The sequence below is a fragment of the Podarcis bocagei genome (genome assembly GCF_964188305.1).
Source record: "Podarcis bocagei genome assembly, chromosome: 3".
Classification (NCBI taxonomy): Eukaryota; Metazoa; Chordata; class Lepidosauria; order Squamata; family Lacertidae; genus Podarcis; species Podarcis bocagei.
This window is the reverse complement of record NC_138127.1, coordinates 63,710,773-63,730,499: the sequence shown is the minus strand read 5'-3', so window position 1 is coordinate 63,730,499 and position 19,727 is coordinate 63,710,773. Positions and strand designations below refer to the sequence as shown.

General features: G+C 42.2%; 2 protein-coding genes across 6 annotated transcripts in view; one reads left to right on the top strand and one right to left on the bottom strand.

The window, feature by feature from the left end:
* The window catches only part of HEATR1 (HEAT repeat containing 1), a 38,308-nt gene extending 35,166 nt beyond the window's left edge, over positions 1-3,142 (top strand). Inside the window, exons 42-45 of the mRNA XM_081186850.1 lie at positions 398-558; positions 1,328-1,486; positions 2,207-2,315; positions 2,910-3,142. Of these exons, the coding sequence (XP_081042976.1) occupies positions 398-558; positions 1,328-1,486; positions 2,207-2,315; positions 2,910-2,998 (518 nt within the window). The 3' untranslated portion in view covers positions 2,999-3,142. The remainder of the gene's footprint in view (positions 1-397; positions 559-1,327; positions 1,487-2,206; positions 2,316-2,909) is intronic.
* On the bottom strand, positions 3,050-17,821 carry LGALS8 (galectin 8). 5 transcript variants are annotated; one of them, XM_081186845.1, is made up of 10 exons: positions 17,701-17,821; positions 15,699-15,825; positions 14,131-14,219; positions 12,763-12,973; positions 11,034-11,153; positions 9,751-9,807; positions 9,642-9,671; positions 8,799-8,887; positions 8,215-8,380; positions 3,050-4,538 (listed from the first exon to the last, which is right to left on the bottom strand). In XM_081186845.1, the coding sequence occupies exons 2-10, from the start codon at positions 15,738-15,740 to the stop codon at positions 4,389-4,391; spliced, it is 954 nt and encodes a 317-aa protein (XP_081042971.1). In that variant the 5' UTR covers positions 15,741-15,825; positions 17,701-17,821; the 3' UTR covers positions 3,050-4,388. The 5 variants fall into 5 exon arrangements, with proteins under 5 accessions (XP_081042971.1, XP_081042973.1, XP_081042972.1 ...); XM_081186847.1 differs by having other exon boundaries at positions 9,642-9,668; XM_081186846.1 differs by having other exon boundaries at positions 15,699-15,819; positions 17,701-17,820.
* Between the last annotated feature and the right edge of the window lie 1,906 nt (positions 17,822-19,727).

The window sequence follows — 19,727 nt, the reverse complement described above, 5'->3', positions numbered from 1 at the left end:
AGAGAAGACCACATCTGCTTTGAGCAAAGGCAGAAAGAACTAGAAGAGAGAAAGCACATTTAAATCATATCTACCTGCCGTGGTTGAATCAAAGGATACAGTCCCTCTAAGTAGATGTCTCCTGTCCCATGGCAACCTGAGAAGTGTGCTTTTTCTAAGTTACTGTTGTAATTTCCAGGAACTTGATGCACTGGATAATATACTAGAAGCTAGCTACAACACTGGCACGCTGTATCACGCACCGTGGGTCACAATATTTTTGCCATACCGAGTCATTAGCTAATGTCATGTGATGTTCTCCTAATGTGGCTTGTGCAAATTGTAGCCCCTGCAAGCGTTACTTTGGTAGTTAAGCAATGCCAATGGTGCCTCATTTCAATCTCGTTATTTTTTGCAGATGCAGAGGAAGCTTTCTTTGACTCTGAGAACAACACTGAAAAGAGCTGTTTATTGCTACAGTTCATCCTTGATTGTCTCCACAAAATCTTCCTCTTTGATTCCCATCATTTTGTGAGCAAAGAGAGAGCAGAAACATTGATGATGCCTTTGGTCAATCAGGTATTGATAAACGTATTTTTGCTTAACTGTTGGGCACTGCAGACATTTTTGTTGGGTACCTTTAAATGTCTTCCCTTTTATACATCATACACTTCATTATTGTTCAACTAACAGACATATGGACATGAAGGAGGGGGGGGGGGGAACCTTGGCTGCTTCATAATTTTCCATTGTTGTCAAAGCACTATACCAAGTTTAAGCCATGCCCATAGCACCCATCACAGGAATTTGCCAGTCAGTAATCACAGAGGGACGTGGATGGCTCTGTGGGTTAAACCACAGAGCCTAGGACTTTCCTCCCCCATCCCACTCTCCCACTTCAGCTTCTGCCTCCAATTTGGGACTTCTCTCTGCCACAAACTCCCAGCTCACTAAGCCATTACCCCTTCAGTTTCTGACACCTCCTCTTCCCAGTCCTCTCCCTCTGTCCACTCATTGTTGTTCAACCACCACTCCCCCCCCCCCCGGCTCTGAGCCCTCTTCCCTTGGGGGTTCCCCAGCTGGTTCCTCCCACCATTCCTCTGCGTTCAACCAATCCATGACAGCGTTCTTGCTTAGTCCCATTTTTTTCTTCCTATTAAATGCAGCCAGGGGTGGTGCATTAGTGGACACAGATTTCAAGGAAGAGGTGTCAAAGGATTCTAGAAACTGTAGGTGACTGGCAAGGAATCTAGGGAAGCTAGCTATCGCAATATTGTAACTGTCTGAAACAAAAAAGGAAATAAATTATTTCACTTTCATGTGCATGTGATTTGTTTTCTCTAAATAGCTGGAAAATATGCTTGGGGGAGAAGAGAGGTTCCAGGAGAGAGTGACAACTCACTTGATCCCGTGCATAGCTCAGTTTGCAGTTGCAATGGCAGATGACTCTCTGTGGAAGCCACTGAACTATCAGATTTTGCTGAAGATGAGGCATGCATCACCCAAGGTATGTGGCGGAGTTGGGTCATAAAATACCATATTTTTCACTCTTTAAGACACACCTAATTTTTGGAGGAGGAAAACAAGAAAAAAATATTCTGAATCTCAGAAGTCAGAACAGCAAGAGGGATTGCTGCGCAGTGAAAGCAGCAATCCCTCTTGCTGTTCTGGCTTCTGGGATAGCAGCGCAGCCTGCATTCGCTCCATAAGACGCACACACATTTCCCCTTACTTTTTAGGAGGGAAAAAGTGAGTCTTATAGAGCACAAAATACGGTAATATTGCATTTAAGTCACCCTGATGTGACTAAGGTGGCAGATGACTGTCAGTGGTATACAACTGTTATGTAACCTGATTTCGGACAGTTCCCTGCTTGCACTGCAGCGCCATGCAACAGTTTACACAGTCTGTAGATCCTTTCATGTAGCAAGACTTAAGGGCATGTAGAGGGAAGTATTGCTATTGCAAACTGCTTTCTGCTGCTTATTGCACAACCATTAAGATACAACTTTGTAGGTTTAATTTGAACTGCCAGTGGGACACATTTACTAAAACGTGTGACTAAAGTAAGGAAGCAGACTGGTGGATGATAACTTCAGCAAAGCTGTGATTCTGAATTTGTGCACAGAAACTTGTTATGCTTAGAATTTCCTCTTGAGAAGTTTGGTATTCAAATGCAGTAACATGTCCCACTGTGATACTACTGGCTGCTCTCTTTTTCCTTTAGGTTCGATTTGCTGCCTTGTTAACTTTGCTAGAACTTGCACAAAAAATAAGAGAGAACTATATGGTGCTACTTCCCGAGTCTATTCCTTTCTTGGCAGAGCTTATGGAAGGTAACGTAGCATATATTATTGTTACTGTGAGAATTTCTACTTGGGAGTCTACTTTAAATGAAGCCGTTGCTGCACTTTTCACACCCTTCCTCAGTAGGGTTCAGGATAGTCCATATGCCCTAATAAAAAATGCTCGAGTTTTTTGCACATTGAGGTTCCACAAGCACTTCCACAGTGGTTTGTGCCGTGACTTGGTGGCCTGTTTTCCTTCACCTCACTATGCTAGGAATAAATGAACCGCAATCCCTGGCTTAGCATTCGTCAACTTGTGCATATCTAACTTGCCAAGCGCATGAAGTTTTCATTGTGTAACTGGCCAGCTGCAGTTGCATAAATTAAACACACCCTTAACAGGCTTCCAGAACCTCTTTCATTGGGGAGGGAAGTTAATGGCTCCCAATTCCCATCTGCCCCAACCAACATGGCCAGTGGTCAGGAATGATAAAAGTAGCAGTCCAACAGCACTTGGGAGGGCCAGAGATAGCTGCTCACTCCTGTTTTAATGTTTCATAGTGGATGAAACTACTGAGTTCCTTTTTGCCAGTGACTTCATAGTTACCATGCTGTTGTTTGTCTGTCCCCCCTCCTCCCCAGATGAATGTGAAGAAGTGGAACACCAGTGCCAGAAGACAATTCAGCAGCTTGAGGTCATTCTTGGAGAACCATTGCAGAGTTACTTCTGAGACTATCCATGGTCTTTTTCTTTTCATCATTCTCAATAATATTTAAACATAAACGGTGAACTTTTTTTAATGTTAAACAAGAATTTTAATTGTATACATTTTTTCCACTCTGAATTGTGATATTAAAAAACACTCATTTATAAACGGTTGGGACACTTGGCATTTATCCTTTCTCTGGCTTGCGTAAACTGGATGCGTTCTTCACATTAGGAAAGTGTGAGGTAAAAACACATCACCCAACTTTGTGCCTGAAGCAAAAACTCTTCTGTATCACATCCTACTGCTGACAGGCAGCTGTGACAGCTGATACTTCATCTAAATTCTGCAGTAAATCTAGCTCTTGCCTCAACCCCCATGAGGAAACGAACACTGTCCTGGCCTAGCTGTTTAAATAAAATCTTCTGCCAACTTGGTGGAGCTGAAGAGGAAACTTCACTCACTACTTGGATTTATCTCTCAGTGACGTAATCTCTGCTGGTGGAATTGTTAAATAAAAGGTTTCAGGTAGACCAGGGAAGGGGCACCCATGGGCCTCCACTTGCTTGACTATACCTCCTCATTCCTATTGGCCATGATGCCTTGAGATGAAGTCCAACAACAGCTGGAAAGGCCACAGTTTCCCTGCTACTGCAGCAGGTCATTATAGTTCATTTTTTAAAAAGATAAAGAATTTTGGAAGTCATTGTATCTAATTTTCTCTACATAGCTTCACAGAAGTAAAATTTTAATTCTGTGCCCTTCAGAGCTATTCAGCTGAGAGAGAGAAAATGGACCCTTTGTCTCTAATCCCTAGCCCTAAACCCCAAACACTTATCTGGTACAACAAAATAGGAACTTCTCCATTTTAGTCATGTTTTTGTGAAGAAAGACACCTCTAACAATTGAGACTACTAATGGTGCCCTCCATGAGAATATGTATTTTCCAGTACAGTGCAACCAGTTGAGAGTATATACTGGTTATAATTTCTAGAAATGTTCAAAAAGCATGAGAAAGGTAAGAACATAAGAGTTCTTTTGAATCTGCCGTACCTTCCATTACCAGCAGCAGAGTTAGCTTAACAATATAGTCTTCAAATTCACTAGTTGAATTTAGCATACACAATTTTAGTAACAGCAGCTGGTAACTATTTATAACTTAATATTACACTGTGAATCAACAGTATGTTTATTCTGCAAGCTATGGTTAGTTTTTAGATATTATGTCAGTTGATATCCATGGACAAATACAGAAAGGTTTTTGTAAGCAACCTGCATCCAGTATATATGCATTTTTTGCTGCGGTAGATGGATCAAGTTTAATGCTGCTCAGTGTCCTCAAGATTAGAGGAAGTGATTCAAGGAGACCTTTCTAAAACCACTTTGAGAGTAACACACAAGTAGTGCATCACGGTTACCAGCTCCTCACATCCAGCAGTCGGAGGTCCCCACGGATTTCCAGGATGCTGATCTTTCCAAGTTGTTTGAACCGGTGTTTGTACTCTATGGCATGCACACCGTTGATCGCAACGTTGTACTGATGGGCCTTGCAGAGTATTATCAACTGAAAGTTAAAGACATTTGACATCCTTAGTTAAATCAAAACCATTCAATGTTATGGGGTGCGTAAGATAGGAGCATCTGTGAGGGGAAGGCTACAACCTACCCAACAACTAAGGATGGCCATGTTTGAGGAATCATTTACAAGGCAGGATAGTTCGCAACCGTAATATTCAAATAGTTTCGGAACATGTTTAGAAATAGAAACTTTTAAGGCTATAGGATGCTGTGTGCTGAAGCTACAACCTCTCCTTGTGCTGCACCTGTGAGCTACTTAGCAGCCTTGCAGGCAAGGGGAAGGGAATATGCGACAAAGGTCCTATCTACCACACTGCTTCAACTGCTGTGACATAAACAGCTGTTTGTGCTGTATTAAGTTGATGCACAGACCGAGGCTGGCAGAAATCGGTGGTGAGAGTCTAGTCATCCTATCATAGGTCAGTCCAGGACTTCCGGGGGCGGCGCGAAACTGTAATGGCGGTCCTCTTCGAGCTCTGAAGAGGGGCTCCGCGGAAAAGGGTCGTTCGCTGCGGCATAGCGACGACCCATCAAGATAAACCACGGGTAGAGTGAGCCCGTGGCCGTGGGACTCGGCGGGCACCAGAAGCTGCTCCGAAAACACAGAAGGGACCCCGTAAGGAGACCCGGAGTGAAGGAGGGGTAGCGGTGCTGTGAGTTCATCGCTCTTTCCGCGGAAGTGAAGCCGCGCGGCCGTTGCAGATGAGCGCTGATCCTTCTTCCTAAAACCAACATCAAACTGCAAGTAACACCCGTGAGTAAAGGGTCTAAAATTGGCAAAGAATTTGTTAAATTTGGCTGAAAACGGGAGACGAGAAAAGGGAAGTCCGTCTTCCGACATTGCTGACAAGATCAAAGCAAAGCTCTAAAAAGCGGAAAGCGCTTGAAACGGGACTGTGGGAAGTTTTAACTTTTTCGTGCTTTTAAATCTGCTCTTTTTCCTGCTGAATTGAAGGTGGAAAGGGACATTGACTAAAAGAAGGAGTGACAGGGACTTTTCTCCTACCTCCTTTTTTCTTTGGGTAGTATTTTTAAAGAGCCAGATCGTCGGGCTGCCGGAGAGGGAGACTGTGTCAAACTGCGGAAACAGTTGCAAAAACTTTGTAAGCGTAACTGATACATTTGAGCAGAAAGACTGGACGTGATACTGTTGCAAGCACCTCTTGTGAAACTTTGCTGAACTTTAAAAGGTGCTTTGGGGAATTTTGAGTCTTTGAAGGGACTGTTGGATTATCGAATTTACTGAGTTGAAATAATTTGGAACTTTAATGGCGGATTACTTCCTTCTTTGTCTTTGAAACCTGGTGGCACTCCCCCTACAGGGCTTTCGGATTATAAAATCCTGGGAACTGACTTTTGTTTTGAATTCCACTTCACTGGTTGTTTATAACTGAATTTGTCTCTCCCATGGAACAATAGACAATCTGACCTTGAACACTGACAGATGTGTAATGAGTGGTGCAGGGAGAACAAGAGCATCTAAAGCTAAGGAATCTAAAGAGGCCAAGGAAAAAGAAAAGGAAAGAAAACCAGCACAATTTGTACAAACAACACTGACCCAAGGACGCCGATCGTCGGTTCCAGCTGTACTGGTGACCCAAAGGGAACAAGGGGAAATAACTGAGAAGGCCACTGAGGAAGATATGGCAGCAGGTGGGTCAGATACACTATTAAAACAAATATTGGAGCAATTATCTAGTTTAAACCAGAAGGTGGACGACCAGTCTCTGAAGATAGATAAAGCGACTTCCTCGATTCAAAAATTGACTGATCAAGTTTCCCAGCACACGCAAGCCATAGAGAATTTGCAAGGAGCAACAGCGGAAAATCGGGAATTAGCTGGAGAAGCAATCCAGAAAGTGGGAGCCTTACAAAAAGAAGTTGAAGAAATAAAGGGAGAAGTTAAGCCCCTGCACAAACAGGTGGGTGAACAACAAGTTTATCTGTCAATGGTGGAACTGAAAAATCGCGAGAGTAACATCAAATTGAGAGGCATCCCGGAACTTGAACAAGGAGACTTGATTGGATACCTGACACAGGAATTCTCGAAGTTCTGGGGTTTAAAGGAAGATACAGATTTCAGGATTGTCTCGGCATATAGATTGGGAAGATTGGTAAGGAAAGACAGATCCAGAGACTGTTTGATAATTTTAAGATCAAAGGAAGAGAGAGACAAGATCCTAGGTCTTCACTTCAAAAAAGCAATTGAAATACAAGACAAAAGGGTGGAAATTTATAGAGATATTCCGAGACAGTTGCTGGACCTCAGAGCCACCTATACAGAACTAGCAAAATTGCTGAGACACAACGCAATTCCCTATAGGTGGGAGTTCCCACAAGGATTATCTTTCACCTACAAAGAAAGGAAGGTTAAAATTAGAACACCTGAAGATAACCAAAAGTTCCTTCACGACCACGGAGAAGATCTCCAAAAAGGAGTGGATTGGCTTCCAGGCTTACCAGCACCAATACTGCCTGGAAGCGGGCCAACGCCTGCACCCTCGGGATCTGAGCAAAAGGAAGACACCTCATCCTAAGAATATCTTAATTAGAACAGGATGTCTCTGCAGCTACTTAGTTGGAACATAAATGGCGGGAATTCTCCGGAAAAAAGAAGGAGGATATTTCATATCCTAAAAAAAGAACAATTGGATGTAATATGCCTTCAAGAAACACATGTGACTAGGCTCCATAGGAAAGTATTAATCAACAAAAGACTTGGCCAAGAATTTATCTCATCAGACAAAGTTAAAAAAAGAGGCGTTGTAATTTATGCAAAGGAGAACCTGTCACCAAAATTTCTATTCAAAGATGATCATGGAAGAATTCTCGCAATTGAAATTCAAACACAAGGGGAAAAGATAAGAGTGTTTATTAAGAGTGTTAAAACTAAATTACAAATTTTCGAAATTGGTAACATAATAAATTTAAAGGTATAATAAGATGGGAAACAAGATAACAAATTGCTGAACTGGCTAGAATAATGAATGCAATGCTGAGAGGATGCGAGGAGGTCCAAAAAATGAGCTGTCGAAGGACGTTATGAAAGTATCTTAACTTTTTCTTCTTTTTCTTTACTTTTCTTCATATATAAAAAAAAAATGTTTCTTGCATGTTGCTGTGTAAACAAATCTGTTAACCTATGGAAAGAAACGCAATAAAAAATTTTATAAAAAAAAAAAAATATCATAGGTCAGTCCTTACAAAAATATTCCATGATCCAGGCAAAGGAGGTATAGATTCCAAAACATCACCATTCTTGCCTGAGCCACTGGGCATAGTGTATTCCTACTTAAATCATCCTGCAACGTCAAACATGTCCCTGCCATCTATGATAATCAGCTACCAAATTCTGCATGTACATGGTACATGCTCCAGAGAAATAAATATGGCAGAAAGTACTCATAACTGTCTAGAACTGTTGGGATTCCAGCTCCCATCAGCTGCCACCAACAGGATGGTCACTGATGATGGGAGTTTGATGATGGGAGTTTAAATCCAAAAACATTTCGGAGGGCCAGTGTTTAGTCTCTGTGGGAGAACTAATGTTACACCATATTCTCCTCTACCCAGTCCAACACTATTTTTTCACCCCCCGCAAACATCTGCATTGCACATATTGCGGCAGATCACTACTGGTCTGTATTTGTTTAATTAGTTACCTCAAAGTACATTCCTGGAGAGAAAGGAAAATGAGGGACCTGCTTTTCTTCTTCTCCCCAGCTGCCTTCCAGGTAGGAATTTCTCACAAAAGCTTTATCTCTTATTCGGGGATTCAGATGCAGAGCAATGTCATCTGAGTCACTGGCTTTAAGGTTAATGGCAAAGCTGCGAAAAAAATAGTAATGTTAAACTACTGCAGCATCGCTATCATACTGGACAGTGGTGGGCATTGCTGAAAGAAGTCAAAAAGTACCACTATTATGGTTTACAACAATCAGTGATAACAAAGGTTCTGATTAGAACTTGCAATTTTTGTTTATGACTTTTATTTACACACACCAACAAAAACATTTTCAAAAGCAAAATAAATCAGAAATACAATGAAAGGGTTCCAAGGCGGTTGCTATGTTTTATCCAGAGCATGTAGGTTTCTGATTCTTAATACTTCCGAGAAGAACTTAGTCATGATACTTTGGATTATACGATTAATGTATTCTAAATACACACAGAGAAAGAGACTAAAAACAGCAGCATGTTAAAACAGCCTAAGAAAAATGACAAATGCCACTCTGATTTTACTAACCCATTTGCTTTTTCATTAATTTCTCCTTTTACGACAATTGTTCGCCCAGGCTCAAGAGGAGAATGAAGTCGTGCAATGTAAGGAACAACCTGAAAATGTAACCACGCTTAGAATTATTATTCCAAAATTAATGGACTGAAATGTTTCTCTTGAAATAGTTAGTTTTTACACCTGCCTCACTGTTCATTCCATTTTTGGATGACAAGCAAACATAAAACAGGTACGGAAATCATTTGGACTTCCCCTCTTTATTTTGACAATACATTTATCCTTTTACTAATTCCTCAGCTTTCCCTCTCATTACCTGTTATATACTGCTTAGTCTACAAAACCCTCCAAGTGGTTTACACCAAACCTTACGTTCACTGGTGTTTTTAATGAGGTACTCTCCTACAAGATTTATTCAAACTTTAAGTAGCAATCACAATTCCATCAGGTGCAACTGTAGCTCCCACAGTAAACATGGGAAGAGGAATGTAGAGTGGGAAATTGCAGCCAAACAGTGCTTCCCATCACAGTGAGAAAGACACACATATTGCATGTTTACTGCAGGAAATCAACTGGGGTAGCCATGGAACAACACAGTTGCATAACATGGCTTGAAGAATAAGGATAAATTTATCAAGTGTACACTCTCTCATTAATACCCTAGCAAATAGTGAAGGGATGAAGAGACAAGACTTTACCTTACAAAAATTATTTCAAAATGAATGGCCACTTAAGCAAGAATGATGCTACACAATTCTGCATCAAGGAGTCATGTGAAAAAGCTCATCTGTGCCCACTCCCTAATAACACTTGCATGGTGTTTCAAATGTGGTTTACATGCCAACTGATACTTACAAACTGTGACGCATCAGGGACTTCTTCCTGCTGGAAAGAGAAAGAGAGACTTTGCTATAACCTAAGAAGAACAAAGCTGTGAACCTAGCCAGATAAGAAGAATACCTACATTTCCTGTGTTTGTCTTTGTTGCCCCTAGCAAGGATGGCTGAGAGCCTTGCAAAGACTGCAGAGAAAAGACAGGTTGAGAGATCAACACTCACAGGTCACAGAAAACTCACATAATGAACTGCCATCTCTGAATATCTTTCTAACTGTGAATGTTTCATCAGCAAGCTGTTGAAGAAGGGATGGTTTTCCATTGCTTTAAAACCAGGGTGGGAACCTGCGACCCTCTAGAAGTTGTTGGATTAAACCTCCTACATCCCTGACCACCGGCCATGCTGGCTGGGGCTGACGGGAGCTGGAGTTCAGCAATATCTAGATCAGGCAGAGGCAAACTCGGCCCTCCAGATGTTTTTTCAGACTACATCACCCCTGACCACTGGTCCTGTTAGCTAGGGATGATGGGAGTTGTAGTCCCAAAACATCTGGAGGGCGGAGTTTGCCTATGCCTGATCTAGAGGGTCACAGATTTCCCACCCCTGCTTTATTAAGATGGTCCTCAAACACATTAGCAAGGCAGTGATGATCCAGCAGGGGCAGATCGCATAACTTCTTCTATAGAAGGTCACCACAGAGGCACAAAGTCAAATGAGGTAGACTGACTAATGCATTGCAAGGATATCTGCCACTTCAGTGATACACCAATTTGTGTGGAGAGAATGTGGAATCACTTCCTTAAAAGCAAAACAGGCTCTTCATTATTTCTGTACTCTCCATAGACAATATGAGGACATCATGCCGACACATTAGGCCCCAAACTGTTCATGTTAGTAGTTATATAAATACTGTGCTCAGGGTACAATATTTCTCACTGCCCAAGTCACTGGGCAATTCTTCTGTCAAAAATCACACACTGCTGCTGCAGGCAATATTTTCTCCCCTTCCTAGCTGGGAGTGAAGCACACCATCAGATCTATTCTGACCTATCCATAGCTGCTCTTTACGTGTTCCACCGCAGCATGAAATTGTAAGCAGCAGAAAAATGTCTGTAATATAGACCGGCAATGTGGAGCCACTTTGATGCAGTGGTTAGAGTATTGGAGTGAATTTGGGGAGACTCATGTTTAGATGCACACTTGGCCATGAAGCTCACCAAATGACATTAGGCCAATCACTAGCTTTCAATCCAACCTACTTAACAGAGTTGTGACAAGGAAAAATGGGGGTGGGAAATAAATAATATATATCACCTTGGAGGAAGGATAAGATAAGCTTAATACTATCTATTTATCTATCTATCTATGCATGCAATCCCTAAATAAGTTGCTGCGTTATTTAATAACTTACCGCATTTGACACAAATCCTATCATATTGACTTGCACATTTCCATATATTCCAATTGTATCTATTTTTTCAAGGTTAAGCCTATGCTTGTAGATCAACAAGTGCTTTCCATTTACAGATACCTAGGAAAAAATAGAAACAAAAACACACAGCTATTTCACACAGTTGTGATGAAAATATGCTATCATCCAAACTTTATAGTTATTCATGCAAATGCATATTAGTTAAGTTCTTTTGGCATGCAACTGGCTTCCAAAAAAGATGTTGGCAGTTTTTCATTTTCACATTTCTGAAAACAAATAAGGCGCCTAGATGCAATTTTTCACAATATTCTCTTATTCAACTGCCTCAAAATGGTTGGTCTGCATGCTCTGGAAGCCTGGCATGTAAGTTATTGAGCTGTCAGCAGTGAGTCCCAAGGACAACACAAACCCAAAAGCTGGAAGGACAATCTGTCTTCTAAAATTGTGTCCGCACACAACTAGTATCTTTCCATATACTAATTGCACAATAAATCAGCACTGTATCCCAGGTTTTGAGCTTCATGTCCTGGTTTTGTCATGGAATGACATCTATCTTACTGCAGCTCTGCAAAGGTTTGCTATTATTTTTAGCTAACGAAAATTGTCCATTTCTCTTTTTGGCTGCTTCCTTTGCTATTGGCACTTTTCTCTTTCTTTGTAATCGCCACCCCAGCTTGAGAATATCACCACTGCACCCATTCACCCAAACAGCTTACGAATTACAGCTGCCAGCAAAAGCTAAAATCCTGATTACTTCATGAAACTCAGACACTACAGACACTTTATCATCTTCACATTTTCTCCCTCTCTTTTGGCAGCATACTGCATCCAATTTATCATGCAGATGTATGGGCGCCACTGCAGCATTTGTTAATGTTAACAAAAAACCCTGATCATGCAGTTTTTAAGAGAAGGAATTATGCGTTCATGAAAAATGGGTGAACAATTTCTTCAATACTGCCTTTAAAATAAAAAAGGGACAGGTGTGCTGGTAAGAAGACAGCTAATGGCAAATTGTGAGAATATGAGACACATTGTGAGCAGAAATATTTGTCAGTAGTTGCATTCAGCTCCAAATATAGTTTTTTGATGCCTGAATACAATCTTAATAGCAAGTGTTGGTTCATTAACCATTGCTGCCAACCCACTTCTTGTCTCTCTGGTTTACTGGAACCTACACACTACTATTAAACCAGTAGTTTTCTACATGTAAGACGGGAAAGAGTGGATCCTTGCAGGAAATGGAAAACCTCTTCCTCCTAGCTGCATGCTTCTTAGACCAACAGGTAAGAGTGCCATCCTGACCTATTCTGTACCATGCAACTAGTCTGCATGGCTTACCCCTTGTCAAGAAACAGTGATACCACCCTCTTTTTCTATCATGTTTTACAACTCTATAATTCACCATGACAGTATGTTTTAGTCACATCAACACAACTTCATCTAGAAGCAAAACAAAAACAAAAATTAAACTCTGCAATGGCTATAAAGAGCAGTGATCCACAAAAACTCAAGCTGTTTGAAATGGAGCAATTCAGGCAAAATTAGCACTTCTTAAGTTCTACTAATTTCAGTGGGAGAATTAAGCTCTTAAATCCTGTTGAAACCAGCGTCAATGCCTGATTTTGGCTGGATTGCACCCTCTGTGCTTTTGGGCATGACAGATTGGCTAAGTAAGTAAGTAAGTAATCAGCTTCTAATAACTCACCTGGAATTTATCATGCAGAACCATAAAAACAATCTCAAATGGCTTTCCTTTTCCAAAAGGCATTGCGTGAGTTATCTCTTCCCAGCCCCATCTTTCATTCTGTAGGGTATTGCAAACGATGCAACCAGATTTTTTGAAGCGGGGGTTGAAATGAAAGGCTACATCAGCCCGAGGTTTTGTGCTATTGCCACACTGGAAGTCTATCTGGAACCTAGCAGTAAATTGAAACACATTGGTCAATTCAACCCTCCCATAAGCAACATGCAACAACTATCTATGGCAGGAGAGGTCAACTGCATAATTGCTACCTGTGAGAATAGGATGCTTGCTCTATATTCCATGTCTGCTATATGAATCCAGAAAATTGCGCTGGATAATAGGAGCACCAAACTCTTAGTTTGGCTCATGCTCATGGCAACACAGTCACATTGGCAGAGGGCTTAGCCATAGCTTGGTCACTGGACTCACAGCTGAAGATACCAAACTACTCTCAGCAAGATGAGAACACAAGCATCAGTTCCACTTTTCAACTTCTGATACTAAAGATGGTGTATGAAACACAGAAAGGCTCTGTGTTAGTCTATATATGTCCATATCATAGATGTAATGAAAGCCACTATTATTATTATTTTTTAAGTGGGTATGTTCATGGCTATGGCACAGGTCACTAGCAACTACAGTGGTACCTCTAGATACGAACGGGATCCATTCCGGAGCCCCGTTCGCATCTAGAATTAAACGTAACTAGTGATGTTGTGTCCGCGTACGCGCGCGTCGCTTTTCGCCACTTCTGCGCATGCGCGTGGCGTGGCGTCATTTTGAGCGTCTGCGCATGCGCAAGCGGCAAAACCCAGAAGTAACGCGCTCCGTTACTTCCGGGTTGCCGAGGAGCGCAACTTGAACACACTCAACTCGAAGCGTATTCAACCCGAGGTATGACTGTACCAGAAATACTCCCCCCATCCCCCCCAAAATCTAGTGAACCTTTTAAAACATTATTTAATATACGCATACATTTCAGTCATTGCATAAGCCAGACTTCTTGCATATTCACTTTATCATGACCTTCATTTAATGTTCAGATCTTAGGAGCAGAAGCCAATTACTTTCCCAAGCCGTGCATTATTTGAAATTATTTCTGGGGAGTAATTTCACAACACTATCGCTTCCACCAGAAAACCTATGACGCGGAAGCAGCAAGTGCTTTCAGCAATTTGTAACACTTCTCAAAAGCTTTAATTTCATACGGATTTGATGCAACCATTTCAATATGTGAGGGAACGTGTTCTGCTGTCATCTCTTTGTGTGCTTGTCTTCAACCATCAGCTACCAGAGGACTATTTATAAATATCTTATTTGAACACTTACCTTTCTGCACCTTCTGGGACGGACCCACGTATGACCACAAGCTCTCCAGGCAAAAGACCCCCAATAATAGTCCCAGCATATGGAATACTCTAGAAAAAGAAGAGGGAAATGGAATTATTATGCTTCAGGCTTGAGAAGAATAAAAATTAAATTTATACATAGTTTATTTACATTATTAACCTTTCCTGTATTTCACTAACTAGGACTCAACAAAAGCAAGTTTTGAACAGTTTTTATTTGGAGGGGGGGACGGGGGTCAAAATTAGCAAGATCTACTAGTTTTGCCAGCCGGGACGCGGGTGGTGCTGTGGGTAAAACCTCAGCGCCTAGGACTTGCCGATCGCATGGTCGGCGGTTCGAATCCCCGTGGCGGGGTGCGCTCCCGTTGCTCGGTCCCAGCGCCTGCCAACCTAGCAGTTCGAAAGCACCCCTGGGGGCAAGTAGATAAATAGGGACCGCTTACTGGCGGGAAGGTAAACGGCGTTTCCGTGTGCTGCTCTTGCTTGCCAGAGCAGCTTCGTCACGCTGGCCACGTGACCTGGAAGTGTCTGCGGACAGCGCTGGCTCCCGGCCTCTAGAGTGAGATGAGCGCACAACCCTAGAGTCTGTCAAGACTGGCCCGTACGGGCAGGGGTACCTTTACCTTTACCTTTACTAGTTCTGCCAATTCAGAGAAACTCTTTGCTGGGACACAGTCTAAGGCGGCTGGCATACTTATTTATTTGAACTGACCGGTGTAAAACAAGAAATCACTTCTAGGAACTGGTGGGTGCATTATCCATATACAACAGGGGTGGCCAACTCCCAAGAGTCTGTGATCTGCTCACAGAATTAAAAACTGGCAGTGATCTACCCCCTTTTTGGGAGTTCAGCTACAACTTGTTGAGCTTTTTTTAGGTAGGAAGAAAGCACAGATTTTTGTGAATTCAAGCCTAAATTCAAGGGAGAAAGAGTTTACTTGCTGAGTAATCTCCGTCTTCCGTTCTGCAGATCATGTAACAATGGAGGGCGGGACCGGATTCTATTTTACCAACACTAAGAAAAGGGAAGGGACCCAGCGATTGACCAAGATCTACCAAGACGTCCCAGGGATCTACCAATAGATCACAATCGACCTGTTGGACATCTCTGATATACAACATGGGCTTGGGACCTAGAGCAGTCCCGGGACAAAGAGGTGCCATCAAATTAATTTGGACTAGATTCCTAATCCTCACCTATGTGCCTTTATTCTCCAAAAAGATAGATGTACACACAGAGCTCCGAGAACTACTTGTCCACACTCCTCCAGCTGCTTCTCTCAGGCTGCAAGCCTAAATACTAGGAAGTAACTTTGAACCCATGGGACTTCCTTCTAATTAAACTCACTGCTTTCAGACTTCCCCCACACCCTGGCCATTAGCTTCTCCTCTCAGCCCACAATCACATGGGACACTATACTTCTGCCAGCCCTTCTTTGTCTTCATCCACTTTGTCTTTGGCCTAATTCTCTAAATTTTCGCTTCACTTTTACTGTAAAACAAATCTACAGGCGTCAAAAGGAATGATGATGAACAGGAGATTGTTACCGGGTTCTGGACTGTCTTTTGAAAATTGTCCAGGGACATCATTTTTCCGTCCTCTAATCGAAGGAAGTCTTCAGGCTCTGTAGGACCCACTGTGTGGGTCTTGAATGGCAATAAACAGCTCCTGAAACTAAAACCATAGAGCTTTGGTATAACTGAACACAAGAGAAAAATGGGTGCAAAAAGAATATTTTTGGAGATAGCATTTCATAATTGGAGCACCATAACAGAAAAGGCCCTGTACTCTCTTGAACATGGGAGGTACGAGGATAAGGTCTCAGCTGTCAATCTCAGTATATGCACAGGTTATAGGGTAGTAGGCCATCCTTCAGAGGCCTGAAATGCCCAGTAACCAGGGATATCTTATTGATCCAGCACAAGGATTCAGATGTGTTCAGGAGAAATCCCATGCCTATTTAAATCAACAAGCTTCCGAATGGCTACCATGGTCAACTGTCTAAATAGAGGAATGACCAACATTCCATTGTGTACGTATATTGCACAATGTCCTATGTGCACCATATTACCCTTTTATATGTTCCTTGAGTACAATATAGTACAGTGGTACCTCGGGTTACATACGCTCCAGGTTACATACGCTTCAGGTTACACACTCCGCTAACCCAGAAATAGTGCTTCAGGTTAAGAACTTTGCTTCACGATGAGAACAGAAATCGTGCTCCAGTGGCGCAGCAGCAGGAGGCCCCATTAGCTAAAGTGGTGCTTCAGGTTAAGAACAGTTTCAGGTTAAGTATGGACCTCCAGAACGAATTAAGCACTTAACCTGAGGTACCACTGTACTTTTCATACTTTGGGTCTTTCTGATGTCTATATAGGGACCGTAACTAAAGTCTGTACTCTCCCTAATGGCCATTTCACACATTACATAGAGAATGTTTGGCTATGAAACAGCGAAGCAGTATATATCATTCCAGTGGAAACTGCAGAAGCCGTTTTAGGAAGTAATGGTAGGAAGTAACATATCACAAGGCATGCACATCATTCTCAGGGAAAGCAGATGAAAGGTCAAAGTCCAACTCGCGAATATTGAGAAGGGGAGTTCAGGGCAGAGCCATTCCAACCTTTAGCGGGGCAAGTGAGGTGCGCTAATCATCCTTTGCTAATTGCAGCCTCCAGTTGTGGGTGTCTTTGGCTACATAGTTTATAGTACAACAAGCTGCATCCAATAATAGCTTCCTGACAAATATGCCTGCATGATGCACATTTGCAAATCCTTATTTATCTTATTCACACCATCAGTTTTAAGCAAACACTTTGAAATGCAGAGGTAGCCCAAACACAAATATATCTTTATTGTACAGTACTTCTGCATCTTTTCTGGAAGAGGATTACCAGGACAGCAAAACATAATGTAGCTCAAGTCATGGATGAGCAGTCTAATACTGTACTGTATCTTGTTACCAGCAAAAGTTCTCCTTTAGCTTGAACAGATCAAATCAGCACAGTTACACAGAAAAACATTTATTCAGAATTAGGCTTCAATGAATTCAATAGTTGTAATGAGGATACTAAAATAGTGTAAAGTCAACCATCCAATGGCAGAAATGCTACCACAGCATTTATGAGTGGCTTTTGAATTGCACCCTATCAACTCTATCCTGAATCTCCTCGGAAGAAAGTTCAACATTTTTCAATGGAGCTTTTATCAACAAATGTATATTTAAGATCTAGAAGCTTCAGATAAAACAACAGGGTTTCAGCTTGAGAAATATATTGGAGAGTAACTGCAAAAGTAATGTGTAAATGAACTCCTTAGAAGTAAAAAGTAAATAAATTGCAGCACTTCCTAGAGACACGGATTTAACTTTTGCTGGATTTTAGGTACGCTTTTAAGGCACACACTCAAGTTTATAGAATCATACAAAAATCTCCCACCCAAAAATATAATATCTCGTTTCCACAACACTACGCGCAGCTCTAAGGTTTGGAGGGAATACTCTCAGTTTCCTCACTTTACTTGGGATTATGTGCATCTTCCTCTTACCTTTATAAACCCGTATCCATCGGAAGCGCTCGTCTCTTGATGTTGTTCACGCCACTGAAACTCCTCGCACTGTTTAAAATGGTTCCTCGGGATTCTTCTATTTCCTGGATCACATACAGCAGCATAATGACGTCAGCCACTTAGCTCCTCCTCCCCTTAAAGGACCATCGTCTCATTAAACTTCGGGGGGGGGGGCAGTGGGCTTCTCTGTTTTGACCCGGCGTGGTCGAATGATTAGAGAGGGCCTTTAACTAAATCCCCAAGACTCCCGACTCTCACCCGCTTTTAGCCAATCGTGTCATCCCTTATATTCAGGCATGGCCAAACTTGGCCCTCCAGCTGTTTTATAATCTTCTACTACGACTAGTTATAGGGACTGTTAGAAAAGTGTGGCTGCACCTCTCCGCCTTCCCCAAATTTCCCCCCCTGACAGCAATTCCAGCACGGTTGATTTCCTTCAGTTGACTACCATCAGGCTAATATTTGTGTATTATTGACTTTGTTTTCATGCCTGTCTGTGTCGTATTAATGACGGTGCGAGGGGATGAAGGGGGAGGGTGGAACACGCCCTAAACTGCATCTACTAGATTTCAGTTCTTGGAGAAAAAATATTATAACTTCTTATATGACTGTATTTTTATCCCATTCAAGCTCCTGTTCCGTTTTAATGGGATTATGCAGGAAAAGTCACTCGTGGGTTGTTTCCAACAGTACTACGATCTCTCTCCATTTCTACAAAGAGGAGCATTCCCAATCTCCAGTTCTGTCTATTGACCTAGAATAAGTCTTCACTTTTTTTTGGTCCCTTCCTCTCTCTGGCAAACCACTGTTTTGCTTTTTGGAGAAAATTTTGCGTTTTGCTTTTTTTGCAGGCAATGCAGACAGGTGCACTTCGCATCCCCGCAACTACCTACCCAGTTAGTAAACATTGCTGAATGTGTTTGAGTTACAGTTATTACGATCGGCTCCACTGAGGTTAAAGTGCGTTATGGTCTTTTGGGGGTCCGGTTAAGACTTTTCCCACCACCACCGCCCCCACCCGCAGCCTCCCCGCCCCAGTCCGTCCTCTCGAACAGCACAGGCAGGTTCACTGGGGCAAAAGGGACACTGGCCCTCACCTCAGTCTGCAACACCCCCCCCCCACAACGCTTCATCAAAAGGTCACAAGGTGATTCACCAAAATACACACCATAATAGCAAACGAAAACAATAACACTCCCCCCCCCCCGACCCATACAGTTTAAAAGGTAATACTGTATATTGTTTAAATAACCAAAGTCCTGGGAGAAGAGGAATGCTGCATTTTATAATTTTATTTTTGGGGGCCTACCCAGAGAATATATTTTAACTACAAATGTAATCAATCAATAAAATACATAATATTATATATACTGTATATACTTACCGGTACTTTGTTTTTAAGGCAATAAAGCCGGTCTGGCTACTGAAGAACATTCGATATGCAATGGGTGGAGGCAGGGTAGAGGTCACATCCTCAGGCCATGATCTTTGGTGTGAGAGTTGTCTGAAATGTTGGACAGGTTTAGTATTTAGAGGTTATAACTGGAACCTGCAGTTTCTGATGTGGAAGCTTTGCACTCAATCCTTCAGGGTGGCAGGGATGGTTTTTACTATTATATACAGTGCCTGCCTCAGGTAGCAAATGTGGGGGGGCTAGAATAGCCTATAAGCTGCCCCTCTCCTCATCCTACCACAGCCACATACCCCCATCCATCTACACACACATTTTCCCCTTCTATTTACACTCTCCAGCCCTATACACACCGTCCACAAGCACGCACAAAATCCCCTCTGATCCATATACAAACTACATAGCCACCTGCGAGCACCACTGTGATGGAGGCTATGATGAACGGCTGGGTCTTCCCTTCAGTCCAGCTACTAATGGCCAGGCCATGTGCTAGAAACATGATGTTTAAAAAACAAAAATTGAACACAAATTAGACTTTTCAGATCAGGGAATTCTGCTTCCCCTACTATGGATTACTACTGTTTCCTCTGCAACC